The sequence below is a fragment of the Alosa sapidissima genome, chromosome 10 (genome assembly GCF_018492685.1).
Source record: "Alosa sapidissima isolate fAloSap1 chromosome 10, fAloSap1.pri, whole genome shotgun sequence".
Classification (NCBI taxonomy): Eukaryota; Metazoa; Chordata; class Actinopteri; order Clupeiformes; family Clupeidae; genus Alosa; species Alosa sapidissima.
The window spans coordinates 27445065-27459908 of record NC_055966.1 but is presented as its reverse complement, the minus strand read 5'-3'; the positions used below and the strand labels follow the sequence as shown (position 1 = coordinate 27459908).

The 14844-nt window shown below is 42.9% G+C and overlaps 1 protein-coding gene and 1 long non-coding RNA gene across 3 annotated transcripts in view; one reads left to right on the top strand and one right to left on the bottom strand.

Annotated features, from left to right (window-relative positions):
• Positions 1-9416: 9416 nt before the first annotated feature.
• LOC121721124 lies at positions 9417-11641 on the bottom strand. 2 transcript variants are annotated; one of them, XR_006034746.1, is made up of 5 exons: positions 11557-11641; positions 11126-11329; positions 10382-10431; positions 10188-10272; positions 9417-9538 (listed from the first exon to the last, which is right to left on the bottom strand). It is a non-coding gene; the product is annotated as an uncharacterized LOC121721124 (long non-coding RNA). The 2 variants fall into 2 exon arrangements; XR_006034745.1 differs by lacking the exon at positions 9417-9538 and having other exon boundaries at positions 10098-10272.
• Positions 11642-12815: 1174 nt separating this feature from the next.
• Positions 12816-14844, top strand: part of LOC121720018 (doublecortin domain-containing protein 2-like) — a gene marked incomplete at its 3' end in the record, with an annotated part of 22477 nt that continues 20448 nt past the window's right edge. The window contains exons 1-2 of the mRNA XM_042105852.1: positions 12816-13221; positions 13410-13461. Of these exons, the coding sequence (XP_041961786.1) occupies positions 12935-13221; positions 13410-13461 (339 nt within the window). The remainder of the gene's footprint in view (positions 13222-13409; positions 13462-14844) is intronic.

Below are 14844 nucleotides of genomic sequence, written 5' to 3'. Positions count from 1 at the left end.
TTCGTGTATATCAGTGAAGTATTTGTATTTGTGTATAATATTTTACTGGTTTGATATATTGGTTTGCACAGTGTTTATTTATTTTTTTTGAGAATACAGATTATATCTCAATAAAAAACATTAATAAATGGTATGAGACTTCTGTGTTATCTTCTATGTAGCCTAATTCCCTGCCTCTCCTGTGCCCAGTGCCTTATTTTATTCCACCAGGACGCCTGGGTGGAGGTTATCTCTTTCCCTCTAATCTTACACACAAACACATCACCAGCAGCTGCCTAGTGAGGACACTTCCATTGAATTTAACTAGCTCTTACCCTACAACTGAATTAAAGTTTGGCCCTTCTCTTTAGACAACTTGAATTAAAGTTTGGCCCTTCTCTTACATCCTTACACCAGAAGACTTTAACAAAATGCGGGTAAAAGCTAGTCTGACGTCGTCATACTCAAATTCTAGTCAGAATATCTGAGTCTGATACTGCTCCATTGGGATGTGATTATGGTGCGTTTTTCAACCGATACAGGGGGTGAATCCTGTAGGAAGAACACCCAAACCATCCTTCTTCTCCACAATTGTCTTAACATTGTTTTCTGGTCGTTTTGCACTGTCAATATCTTCTACAACAGACGAGATGGCGAAATCTAAATGTCTAACTTCTAGCAACAGCGTTTTTGTTAAGGAGAACCGGGATGAATGAAACACTTTGTAGCCTAATTAAACATAATTTACGAAGACATCGTACCATACTGAAAGCTAATATTTTGTCACTGGCAACCTACTGTACATCTGTCCTCTGTCAAACACAGTTGCATTTTCAGCTCTGAACAAAACCGTTCAGGAGTTCTTCTGGTCCGAACCGCTCTGGTTCGGGCATAGTTGCTCCACAACGGAGCAAGTCCAGACCGAACTTCCCAACCTCAAATGTTGTGGGCGGGGCTAAGTTCGGCTGGCATCCAGGCTAGGTAAAAGCTTGAGTAAAGCTTGATTGGGGTAGCCTAGAAATCTAGACACACCCTAGTGGCAGCAAATGTATTTGTAAATGTAAATGTAATTTGCTGCCCGGGCTAGTCTAGCAACTCTCCGGCTTGCGAGCTGGAAAAATGTAACTTCGATAGGGCCAATCACATCATGTATAGAGACGTTAGGCGGGCTTAACATAATGATTGATGGCAGAGTTGCAACGATTTGGCTTGAATTCCCTGCTACTTGAAAACAAAGAAGATGGATGTTGCTGTTGGCGAACAGCGTGACACGAGTTAAGCTTTTTTTAAGTTGGCTAGCCAACTAGCTCCGCTGGTGGGACTCATAACGCTGTCCTATTACGTGGGAATTTGAAAGACAACCGATTATCCCGCCCCTCGGACTGAGCACTGCCAACGGTGAGCACCCAGACCCTATTTTAATGTGGGTCTGGCTCGTCAGGCTATGATTGGGGGGGCAGTTAAAAGAATCTTTCAAAAATATTTCCCAAATCTTGTCAAGGTCTTCTGGTGTATGGTTAGCATCAGATGAAGACTATAATATTACTCTGCCCCAACTAAGTTACTGTTGTGTTACTTGTGAGAGTGTGTATGAACAATGGCAACAGAAGTACAATAACTCTACTGTACTGACACTACTTCTTCAACACTAGACCTACCCAATCATTTTCTTAACCAACCCTCCATTGCAACATAGTGGATAAGTAAACATGGCTGTAAACCCAATTTACTTTTATTTATTCTCTCCCTAAGTGTACAACCTAGAGGTCTCCTGAAGGTAACCATCTCTCAGTAAACTGCCCAGTAAGGAGTTAACTAAAGACAATCTCTTGAAAACCTGAGGAGAAGGCTGTTGTAATATTTTGGCTGTAACTGTGACTGATGTTTAATAGATCTCTCTTCTGGGAAAGGTTTCAATGGACAACATTCTTTCATATTCATAAAGTCTGTTCATTAGTTTTAATTGGGCTTGCCAGAAATATTCAAACGATGCATGAATCAATATAGAGTTGAGAGTTGAGAATCAATATAGAGTTGAGATGCCTTGTGTGGTTGTCATAGTGATTCATGTCAGCTGTGTGAGAACTCAGAAGAACATGTCATCAGGGGACATTATCTCTCTGTGGAAAACCACCCTTTTCCTGTCTAGGTGATCATCACACAGGTATCCATGAATGACTCTGCCTGCTTGAGGGCAGGATGGAGTCCTCCACATTCCCACAATGCCTCTCTCAACCCCTCCCACAGCCATGGCAACACTCATTCCATTGCGAACCTGGGAAGTTTTCAGTTTAGACTCTTTGAATAAACCTTGTGAGATCTTGGCCTTTTTGTCAATGGTGTCATTTGTCCTGTCTGGGGAGTTCCCTCTGTCTTGTGTGTACTTCCTGCTGTTTGGAGTATAGTTCTTCTTGTCTGTGGAGTCGTACTTCCTGTCTTGTGTGTCATTCCTCCTGTTTTGAAGATAGCTCTTCCTGTCTGTGGAGTAGTCTCCCGGGTAGTTTTTTTCCGTCTGGGGATGAATTCTTCCTCTTAGAGAATGAAATCTCCAGGCTAGCCTGGTCCTCAGGTAGGATGGGACCTGAATTAGAGACATCGAGTGTAAATGACCATGGAGAAATTTGTGTGTGTCCAATGCTTGTGTATGCAGAATAAATAACAGGAAAATATGACATAATCACACCCAAGATTATAATATCTAATACATAACCCAGAGCAATGCAAAGTGTCCACACAGCACAATGATTTTTTTAATGTCTGTTAAATGCAAAGCCAAGTTCAACTAAACATATGTAAAAAGACAGATAAATCAGGTAACCAGAAATATATCACATATAGTATATAAATATATAGTATAAAGTATGTACTGTACAAATATGTTTCCTTTACTACACTGTATGGCCTCTCTTTCAACAACCCTTGATGCATTGTGTGCACTTGAGTGTGTGTGTGTGTGTGTGTGTGTGTGTGTGTGTGTGTGTGTGTTAGTTATCCATCTTCAGACACAAATCTGCATCATGAATTATGCCAGCAACATCCATCATGACACTTTACAGGTGTGTGTGTGTGTGTGTGTGTGTGTGTGTGTGACCTGAGCGCAGGTGGTGAGCAGCATCTCACAGAACACACACATCTGCATGAGAACACGAGCGGGACCTCTCTACAATCTGCTCACTATTTATGTTCACATGTATACTCTCTCTCTCTCTCTCTCTATCTCTCTCTCTCTCTCTCTCTTACTCACTCTCTCTCTCTCACACATACACAAATACCTGGCCACACACAACAGACAGGTGCCCAGAAACACATATAGACAGAGACAATCAGTGAGCACACAAAGAAAAGCATCAGATAGTCAGAACTCACACACAAACACACATTAATCACTGAGCACAAAAGGCAGCCATTTTGCAAGCCTACAGTGGCCTGTGAGTAAACAGTCTGCTAATCTTTACGCAGCTCTCCGTTGGCCAGCAGACTGACAGCCAGAGACTGCACCCTACTACAGGCTCAACTCAAAACCGTCTGCTAATATGGCAGAATCTATGAGGCCACAACATGCAAGGACTGAGGAAAGGGTGTGTGTGTGTGTGTGGTGTGTGTGTGTGTTTCTAACTGCAAAGTGCCACTCTGGTGAGAGATGGATACATGTGTTAATGGTTAATGGGAACAAGCCCTCAAGACAGACACCCATCAGTCAGACAGGGCAAAGACAACTCAGCGTATCCATTTACACATCATGGCTCTCAAAACCTTGATCATATCAAGGAAGAACAGCATAACATGAACATCATCATCATCATCAATCATCATCATCATCATTGCAATCTTCATCACTACTGTCTCCTGTCTCTGCCTCCCTCAAAAGTGTATAAGATTTGAAGCAGCAGACGATTACGTTCACACACCATCGTCATCATCATAATGTGGAATAGACGTATTGTCACTGAGACACTCGGTCGACTCGGCGTCCCCTTAGAATTATAAGGTTCTATCTATGTTCCGAATAGTTCTGATATATTGAGCTTCAGTTTTAGAATTCCATAGAGTTATGCTGATAAGTGGAACAAACCTCTTTAGATATAATGTCCAAAAATGCATACTACTACAAGAAACACCTCACCTCATCTTTTTAAGATGTCAGAAAATAAAAATAGGTCAATAACTAAATTTTGACAAAAAATGTCAGATAGAACCTTATAATTCTAAGGGCACAGCCTGGTCGACACTGGTTCTATTACTGAACCCTCCATTGTGAGTCTGTCACTTTGGATTAAAGTGTTTGATAAATATCAGTCAGTCAACTTTACCAGTGGTTTGTTCACCCAGTTTGATTCAATCCTCAACTGAACACTGAATGGAAGAAGTGGTGGCCGCTTCATTGTTAACCTTCACTACAAATAAATGACTCCTCCTTTTGACTTGCCCCCAGGGAGGTGTGTGACCTTTAACCCTAAAGAGTACATTTAGTAATGAGTAGGTAGTTTACCTGTGTGACTGGTCACACCTTGCTTATCCTTCTGGTGGATCTTTGCATCTCTACTGCAGCCCTAAAATCAAGGGATTACATAAGGGATTACTCAAACACACACACTCTCACACACACACACACACTCACTCCCTCATACACATACACAAAGGACAGTGAGGACTGATGGATGGAGCAGGAGAGAAACATGCCTGTTTGCCATCGTGCTTTCTCCGGACGCCCCCTCGTGCAATGGACATCTTCGTCATCATCCTGGAGAGAGAGGAGAGAGATTGGTTCCAAAACGCTATATTATCCATTTTAATGAATTTTAATAAATCATTTATTTTCATATTGTTTTCCAAGTACTTTTGTAATTGGGTATTGCTATTTGCCTTATCTTTACTCAGTCAAAACAACATAACCGCAATTTATACCTGAATACCTGAAATACACAATTAAAAAACATGACTTATTAATGTTTTATAATGATTTATAGCATTTTGAAACCACACTCTTCAGTTACTGTAGCTTCAGTGAGGGTGACGTACCAGCCTGGCTGCCGATATGATGCAAGTGTGCGACCGTGAAGTATCAGCTGCCAATACAATGCCAGCGCGCACCCGAGGAGGATGGAACACAGCAGCAGCTCTGAGTCCGTCTGTCACGGTCTGCTCTTCCTTGATGTTGAGAAGGTGTTGCTCTCTGTAGCAAAAGCAGACTTTCTTACAGAAATCACTGAAGGCTCTTTCACACCAAGTCAGAATTTTCAGACAAACTATTCGCATGAGATCACGCTGGCAATTAATTATACGTGCTCTTATTAGTCTATACACTGAGGGTGAAATCTGTTGCGATAAAAATAAATTTGAGACTGACTGAATTTCGTCCTCAGCGTGTATAGACTACTAAGAACACATGTACTTAATTGCTATCGATTTTGTGTGAATATTTTGTCCAAATATTTTGCCTCCACTTAAGAAGAAATATCATTGTTCTCTTTTTTACTCAGTGCAGACAAGTCTATAGACATGAAGGCCTATTTATATGTACAGTAGCATACTGCACTCAGACTTATGCTGCTGAGTTGCCCAGAACCCCGCATCCTGTCCTCTCTCCAAGGTGCCATAACTAGGAGTGGACAAGGTCAGACAGAATGGATGTCTGATGGAGATGTCTTACTTGGAGGAACGAATCAACTATTACCATCTGCCTGGACACTTACACTTATAAATGATTTGGTCTTCAAAATATTTTCCTTCCTTGTGGAACAGGGTTAAAAATCAATTCACATCTTCTGCATATGAACTAAATGGTCCATAATAATTTATCCATAATAAAAAAAATAGCTTTCCTCTGCCCTCAGGTAATATAAATTGGAACATCATCTATTTAATCAGTCTACTACAACCCTTCCCATGAGCAGCAGTGAGGGCAGCCGATTGCTTTGGCCTTCCCCAGCTGCTGGTGGCGTGACAGCCAATGTGGCCAGTTCATTACAGACCCAGGGAGTAATGTGAAACGCGCTCTTGGACATCCTCAGGTGATTGTCCCCCCAGGTGAGGGCGAATTGACCAGCACTGACGGGAGAATATGTTCGATAGATTCCTATCAGCTAAACAAATAGGAAGGAGGAGGAGGAGGGGGAGACGGGGGGCAATTCAAGCACAGAGAGAGGATCGATCAGCGTGCTGCGATCAGCAGGTGGTTGTATTTATGCCGCAAGATTGCCACAAATTGAGAGAGGGCCATGCTGCCGCCACACGACAGCAGTCAGCATTAGGTATTGATCAGCATCTGCCATTTGAAGACACTTCAGTTCAGCTGAATCTGAGAAATAGGAGAGCTCCCAGGGATAGGGGTATACCATAAGGGTGTGTGTGTGTGTGTGTGTGTGTGTGTGTGTGTGTGTGTGTGTGTGTGTGTGTGTGTGTGTGTGTGTGTGTGTGTGTGTGTGTGTGTGCATTTGTGACTGACTCTGTGTGTGTGTGTGTGTGTGTGTGTGTGTGTGTGTGTGTGTGTGTGTGTGTGTGTGTGCGCGCGCATTTGTGACTGACTCTGTGTGTGTGTGTGTGTGTGTGTGTGTGTGTGTGTGTGTGTGTGCTCTTCTCACAAGCCATCTACATGTCCCCTTCCTGTCTGGGCTATTTTCAGTGGTCAAAAAGAAACTGAGCGGATCAGCGTCTTAAGTGAATCAGTTTAAACACGGGTTTTCGTATCAAGTCCGATCCGCATCCACAAACACTGTAGCCAGTGATGGCCACTGTAGCCGTAATCACTACACTGTTGTAATTCTGATTCTTGAAAATCATGACAAACGCACAGTCAATACAGTAAGTATGGGTACAAGGGAATACATAACCATCAGATAATATCTGAGAACTGGGGGGAAATGGGCAATGTTTCGCAAGTTCACTGCCTGGGTGCAGGACAGCTCGCTCACATGCTACTTTAAGGGAATTTACATTATAATGCCAGGAAGCTTTGTCGACGAACGACAAACAAACACTCATAATTAGGCTATGCTTAAAGTTAGCTTCTCGGAAATTCCAAGGATAGGCTATGTATGGACACTGTAGTCCCACTGTTCATAGGCTACATCTTTTTAAACAGATAGTTTGCACAACCGTGAGATTGTGTTTGCCATTCATTTTAAGACACGGAGGATTAAAGAAGTATAATAGAATTTAGGTCCAAGGCTTGAAAAAATCTTGAAATCACCAACAGCTGAGGTGACACTGTTAAAAGATTATGATGGTGCAGTGTTTGATGATGTCGTGCCTTTTCATGCTTGTTTTGTGTGGTGTCACAACCCAAACCACAGAACTTAATAGTGCAGAGCCAGGATGGCTTGTTATTATGTTTTTTTTTTCATAGGTGTCTTTATCTGTCCAATGCAAGCATTCCAACTAAATGCATTTAAAGATAGAGAGAGCTGTGGTGCAAGCAGCACCTTCCTGACTACCACGGTTCAATTCTGACCAGCGGTCACTTCCTGTTCCCACCCCCATCTCCACCTCTCTCCCACTTGTTTCCTGTCATTCTCAACTGTCCTATCCACACACACACACACACACACACACACACACACTCAACTGTCCTATCCACACACACACACACACACACACACACACACACACACACACACACACACACTCAACTGTCCTATCCACATAAATACGAACCCCCCCCCCCCCCCCCCCTCTAAATATATAGTATTTGAAGATGATATCAAAAATAGTTGCTAATTAAAAGCATACTTAACCAAGTTCACAGTGTTGCAGATAGTTCAATGAGTTAACAAAAGAGATCCATCTGGTAGGGATGGCTGTCTAGTGTATCTTAAAAGCCAAATATTTGTCACTGTCTGTCATGTCTGTGATATGGAAAACAAGCGTGGCTGTTTGCCTTGGGTCCAGCTGCTGCATCTTAAACAGGGTGAGACGGGAGGGTGGGGGGCAGGGTGGGGTGAGACTCTTAGGAGATAATCTGGTTATTGTTTATTCTCCATCATCATCACCTCTCCGTCGCTGACAGCCTGGCCTCGCCATTCCCCTCCTTGGCCGCGGCGGGCTCCTTGGCCGCGCGCTCTGTCACCGGTGCCCAATTATGGGCCACTTTGGACTGTGGAGACATACATACAACACAGTGGCAGCCATTACCCCCCCACACACACACAGCACGACACTACAAAGTACAACACAACACAACACAATTACCCAGCATTCAGCGCTGCTTGGCACAGTTGCTCCAATCTGCGAAAGTGTCCTCCATGAGGAGAAACACAATAAGCTTTTCTCTCAGCAAATGTGGGCCTTCATCGTCTGATTAGTGAATGTGTTATAATGCTGCTGTGCAGTGGTAATTCCTTACACCTGACACACACTTGAGGTCTTTGGTGTTTCCCGTAAACTTGTGATACCATTTACTAATAATAGACTCTTCATAATACCCCTTTCTCTAGGTACTCATTGTTTGCTCTCTAAATCAACTGCAATTAAATGATAAAGTGGATGGATTTAAGATGAAAGAAATAAATGTACAGATCGATGAATAGGCGTAAATGAATGACTGAAGAATGTGTGTGTGTGTGTGTGTGCGCATTTGTGTCTTAATGTGTGTGTGTGTGTGTGCGTGTGTGTGTTCTTCTCTCATAGGCTATCTACAGTCCCCTTCCTGTCTGGACCGAGCGGATCAGCGTCTTACAGTAAGTGAGCTCTAATGTTTGATACCGTGAGCTCGAGACCAAAAGCACACAGGAGGTCCCCCAGAAACCCAAATGGGAAACCAGAGATTTTTTTTTTTTTAGCATATTTTTTTGGCCTTTTATGCCTTTAATTGACAGGATAGTAGAGAATGACAGGAAGTGAGTGGGAGAGAGTGTCGGGGTGGGATCCGGAAAGGACCACGGGGCGGGAATCGAACCCGGGTCGCCGGCGCACGTTGCAGGTGCCCCAGCCAGTCGCACCACGGCTGGGGCTGGGGAACCAGAGATTTTTCACCACAATCTGCTGACTGCAAATCAAGCCGGTGTCTTCACATTGAGATTGTGTTTGGCATTCATTTTTAGACACAGAGGACTAAAGTCAAGTCAAGTCAAGTCAAGTTTATTTATATAGCGCATTTCATACACAGAGGTCATTCAATGTGCTTTACATAAACAAAACCAAACAATAATAACAAATAAAAGCATAGAAAGGCAATATAGTCAAAGAATAGTTAAAAGGTAAAGATCATAATAAAAAGAAAACATAAAACACAAGGTAAAATCATTTAAAAATAAAAAATAATAGGTAAGCAAAAACGGTAACACTTTACTTGATGGGTGAGTTCATAACACATTCATAGCAGCTGTCATAAACGGCACATAAAGCATTCATGACTTTTTCATGAGACATGACTCAACATTCATACCAAACCTTTCATGAATGTGGAAGACAGAACAACGACAACTTGTCAAAATAAAAGTCCAACACAGAGGTTTTCCTGAGCCCATACAATGACAGTTCTGGAGACAGGTCTGGTGTTGATGCAATGCAATCTGAGGTCCAAAAGACCACGGCCATCCAATTTGCTTTTCAGCTATGTCCCCTGTTCGCAAAGATTTCTCTGTATTCTCTGAATGTTTTAATAATATTATGTTCTGTAGATGATGAACTCCCTAAATACGTCACAATTTCATGTTAAGAAACATTAAAATTGTTTCATCATTTGTGCACACAGTGCATTTGTGCAGGTTTACACAGAGTGATGAATACCCCTACATCTTTACTTCTAAGAGACCCTGCCTCTCTGGGATGCTCTTTTTCATACCCAATCGTGTTGCCAGTTATCCTAATTAGTTGTGAAACATTCTTCCTTTTGTTTTCTTTATCATTACACAACTTTTCCAGCATTTTGTTACCCCTGTCCCAACTTTTTTTGAAACATGTTGCTGGTCTCAATTTCAAAATTAACATATATTTTCCATGAAATAGTCAAATTTTTCATTTTCAACATTTGATATGTTGTCTGTGTCTTTTTTGCAACTAAATATGAGTTTAAGAGATTTGCAGATTATTACATTCTGTTTTTATTCACATTTTACACAACGTCCCAACTTTTTCTGTTTTGGGGTTGTAATAAAAGACAAGGTAGAATAATTATAAAGGCAGATTCAGAATTATAGAGCTGAGAGAAAGAGAGAGAGAGAGAGAGAGAGAGAGAGAGAGAGTTGTGTGATATAAGCAGTAATGCTCACCTTCACCTGAATGCCGCATTCAGAATGCGCATGTGTGGCTGACCTCTCTCCTTAGCTGGCACCGAGATGAGAGGTGGGACTACACCTGGGAACCACACACACACACACACACACACACACAAACACACACATGTCACTGCCATGACTTAACTTAGCTTCACTGGACCTCAACGCGCGTGAAAGTCTGATCTTACCCACAATCCTGCTGACTTCTGCAACAGCCACACACTCCCCCTGCCAGGCCCTGATGGAACCAGAAGAAACACACAAGTTCACACACCCCAGCCTGACATAACTCACACACTCTCACACACACACACACACACACACACACACACACACACACACACACACACACACACACACACAAGCTAGATAATATATATAAGTCCAAGGGTTAGTAGGATCTATTATCCAGTGTTGCTTTGAGGTCTGTGAATTGAAATCCTTATCATGGCCACCCACTGCATTCAGACTACATGTTTCTCTCAACAGGAGATGTGAGGCTGACATCTTGTGGTACATGATATGCACTGACACAGACCCGCCCTTCAAGATTTACAATGATTGGCCTATCATGAACTGTGTTCTATGCTGGTGCTGTGCTGTGCTGGTGGTGGTATAGTATGTATACTCTTTTGATCCTGTGAGGGAAATTTGGTCTCTGTATTTATCCCAATCCATGAATTAGTGAAACACACTCAGCACACAGTGAACACAGTGAACACAGTGAACACAGTGAACACAGTGAACACACAGTGAGGTGAAGCACACACTAATCCCGACGCAGTGAGCTGCCTGCTACAACAGCAGCGGCGCTCGGGGAGCAGTGAGGGGTTAGGTGCCTTGCTCAAGGGCACTTCAGCCGCGGCCCACTGGTCGGGGCTCGAACCGGCAACTCTCCAGTTACAAGTGCGAAGCGCTAACCAGTAGGCCACGGCTGGCCCTAAGGTGAAGCTGGAGAGCTGCTCCCTAAGGGCCCTGGCCTCGGCCTGTGTGTCCCCCAGGTCCCTCTGCAGCTGCCGAACCCTCTCCTCCAGGGCCCACACTGCCTCCTGCCTCTGTCTGTGGCTGCTGGGGCTCGCTGCTCGCTGTACCTTACGGCTCATCCTCTCTGGCTCTGGGTGGTCGCTTACACCACACTGCATACAGTATAGATATTGATTTTTATTCATGTAGAATAGAGAGGACATACATAAGCCTACAGCACTTGGGCATTTTTCTCAGTTTTGTTATCCTGTCTTAGTGTGTCAGTTGGAAATAGCACATTTAGATTTTAAAACATTATTTATTTTTTTAGTGAGAGAAGAAGTAGAAGGGGAGAAGGAAGAAGAAGAAAGTGGTGGGTAAGTCCAAAGAAGACACTTACACACTTGCAAGCATGTTGACGTGAGTGTAGAGCGCCCCCCTCTGGTGGATATATGCAAAACTCCCAGGAGCAACTTCTCCTTTTGATAGGCCACAGAGGAGAATGAGCAATAATCTCAAGGTACTTTCCATTTTAGACATGATAAACTGGGCCATGAGGTCAAAATCATATGTTGTCTGAACAGCTTTTGAACTTCTGCAATCATAAGAAATGCCCTTATAGGCAAATATGGCCACTGAAGAGTAAACACAGATGCAAAATGTATCCTTACTCTTAGTATTCGACCTACAGTATAATAGTTTCATCTAGAGCCAATAAAACATATAATGGCTCTTGATTTTGAAACCAATAACTAGCTTACTCAAAAATAGACCTGTCAATATAGAGGCCTATTTGAACTTTGCAAGAACTAGGCCTACTTTTCATTAATTTTATGAAAGTCTGCAACATGTCCACAAAAGACTCTTTCTATTAAAATATAAAGTCTAGCAATTAGGCTACACATTACACTTTTTCTCCAACTCACCTGCCGATTATTTACAAACGTTTTATGTGTTGTTATGCAACACCCAAAACAAACACTTTTCCCCTAAGCCAGATCTACCATAGAGACTGCATAAGAGTCCCCTGACATCTCATTAAAACGGCGAATTTATCAAGGTAAAACTATCCCCCTCGTTCTATTTGTCTGAGCACATCAAAATACCTCTCCAAAACGCAACGCAACTTTGTTTTGCAAACCTTTGGTAGTATCTGAAGTTGGGGGCAGTGTAGGTCCAGTCTGGTTAATTAGAAATCCATGAGTAGTAACCCACTAACCGCGATGCGACATGAGAATTGGTTCGTTACTATAGAAACTCTTCGACATAACAGAAAGGTTCCCATGATACCCCACGCGCCCATAACAGGTGGCGCTGCAAAGGTGTGTGTGTGTGTGTGTGTGTGTATGTGTGTGTGTGTGTGTGTTACGTGCAGTGCAGTGCACAGTGTAGGGGACGTCTCTTGCATAGATATCTTACACACACACACACACACACGACCATAGTTGGGTCACCTGTGACCTGTAGCCTAGACTACTTTAGGCTACCTGACGACCACACAGTGTAGGCTACGCGTGGACAGAACACCCGGAGTCGCTACAGATCCGTGTGCGCCTAGCGCTGTTTTTCTAGCATTTTATCAGGTGTAACATGAGCGCGGAGAACCAATACCCCCCCCCCCCCTCCCATCTCTCTCTCTCTCTCTTTCTCTCTCTTCCTAGCGAGGTCGTTCCCTCGGACAGATAGTTATGTCCTATGCCAAGTCCCCGTGCCAAGTAGATGCACTTTTATGTGTCTGTCTCTACTCAATTAAGTGAACTCGGTCTCGGTGTTTCACGATGAACGCAGAGAGGCCACATTTCTTGTCGCAGCCCGTTGTAAAGAACATTTTTGTCTATCGAAACGGAGATCCGTATTACGAAGCACGGCGTTTGGTGATAAACGAGAAGAGGGTGTCCAACTTTGAGACGTTTCTGCGAGAGGTGACAGGTGGGGTGAAACCTACGTTCGGAGCAGTGAGGAACATTTATACCCCTAAAGACGGGCATCGGGTGGCTTCGCTGGAACATCTCCAGAGCGGTGAGCAGTATGTGGCGGCTGGCAGAGAGAAGTTTAAGAGACTGGAGTAAGTGACAACCACATGTGTGATGGGAATTGTTAGTCTTATTTTGTCTGTCTTTTAATCCAATCCATCTCATTCTTTTGTGATAACTCTTTACAGAGAGCATCCATATAATCCAATAGTCGATCCGTTTTCATGCCTCGTTACATGTTGAGCACACACACTGAGCTTGACCTTTTTCTTGTTGACAGTTACTTGCAGATTGCAGCCAGGAAGAAACGAATGCAGCAGATCAATGGTCTGGTGAGTTACCCAGCCAGCCTGTGAAAGGGGTGCACATCATTACATCTCTATCCACACATTGATATGTGTACGTACGTGTGTGTGTGTGTGTGTGTGTGCATGTCTATGTATGTAATCACTAATGAAGTGATTGGTGCATTTCTTATATACGGACCCCTAGAGGAGGGGTCATTGCATACCCAGAAAACATGCGCTCATTTGACTAAATCGTGTGCACGTTTTACTAAATTGTGCACTTATTTTACTATTGTGCTCTCATTTAATTGTTGTAAATTGAGCGCACAATTTAGTAAAATGTGCGCACAATTTACTAAATTTTGTAAAATTAGTGCACAATTTAGTAAAATGTGCACTTGATATAGAAAAATGAGTGCACTTGATATAGAAAAATGAGTGCACACAATTTAGAAAAATGAGTGCACTTGATATAGAAAAATGAGTGCACACAATTTAGAAAAACGAGTGCACTTGATATAGAAAAATGAGTGCACACAATTTAGAAAAATGAGTGCACATTCTTTCATTACACAAAAATATCTTGCAATGACACCTCCTGGGCTCCGTACTACGTATATCCCATAGACAGAAACAAATAATTTAAAGACATGCAAATAAAGAATGCTAGTTAGTATCACACATGTTCTTAGTAGTGGTATCTTAGAAGTATGGTAATATTATATACAATTGTTTGGTTGGGACCAGTTACATTACTAAAGTCAAGAGCTGTTGCAATAAACTGCAATACTACTGTACACCTCTGCCTATATCAGTTTGTGGACTCCGATAGGTTAATGGACAGATGACAATGACAGCTATAAACTGGTTATGCTATCTTTACACTGAACATAGAGCAGTGAGCAGTGTACTTGTGTGTAATGAATAAATGAACACTCAATAATTACACAGTCATACAGGGATCAGATGGCTGCACTTCAAGAGGAGGCAGGCATGCGAGGCATACAGCTTAATGACTCGTAGCATCGGTCGTCTAGTCTGGGGGGGAACCACTTTGTCTGTGGCTCATTGGTCATGCCTGCATTACTCATTCATGCGTTATTATCTGACGTCTACAGTGTGTGCACTCATGGAGGAAGTGCTGTCAAGACCAAAACAAAAAAATACTGGAGTTAGCCTCTGCCCTGTGGTGCTTGCTGAGAGGGTTGGTTTGTGTCCATACAGCTCATGCCAGACACTTTTGGGCACACGCACACACACACACACACACACACACACAGACACACACACACACACACACATATATCAGGTGTTTCATATCTCTTTACATGTCTTATGCAACACGTCTTAGAAAGACCGAGGGTGCAGTATGGTTGCCAGGGCATTTAGTCAAAGGGTCACCATCATAATCAAGCAAACTGGAACTTG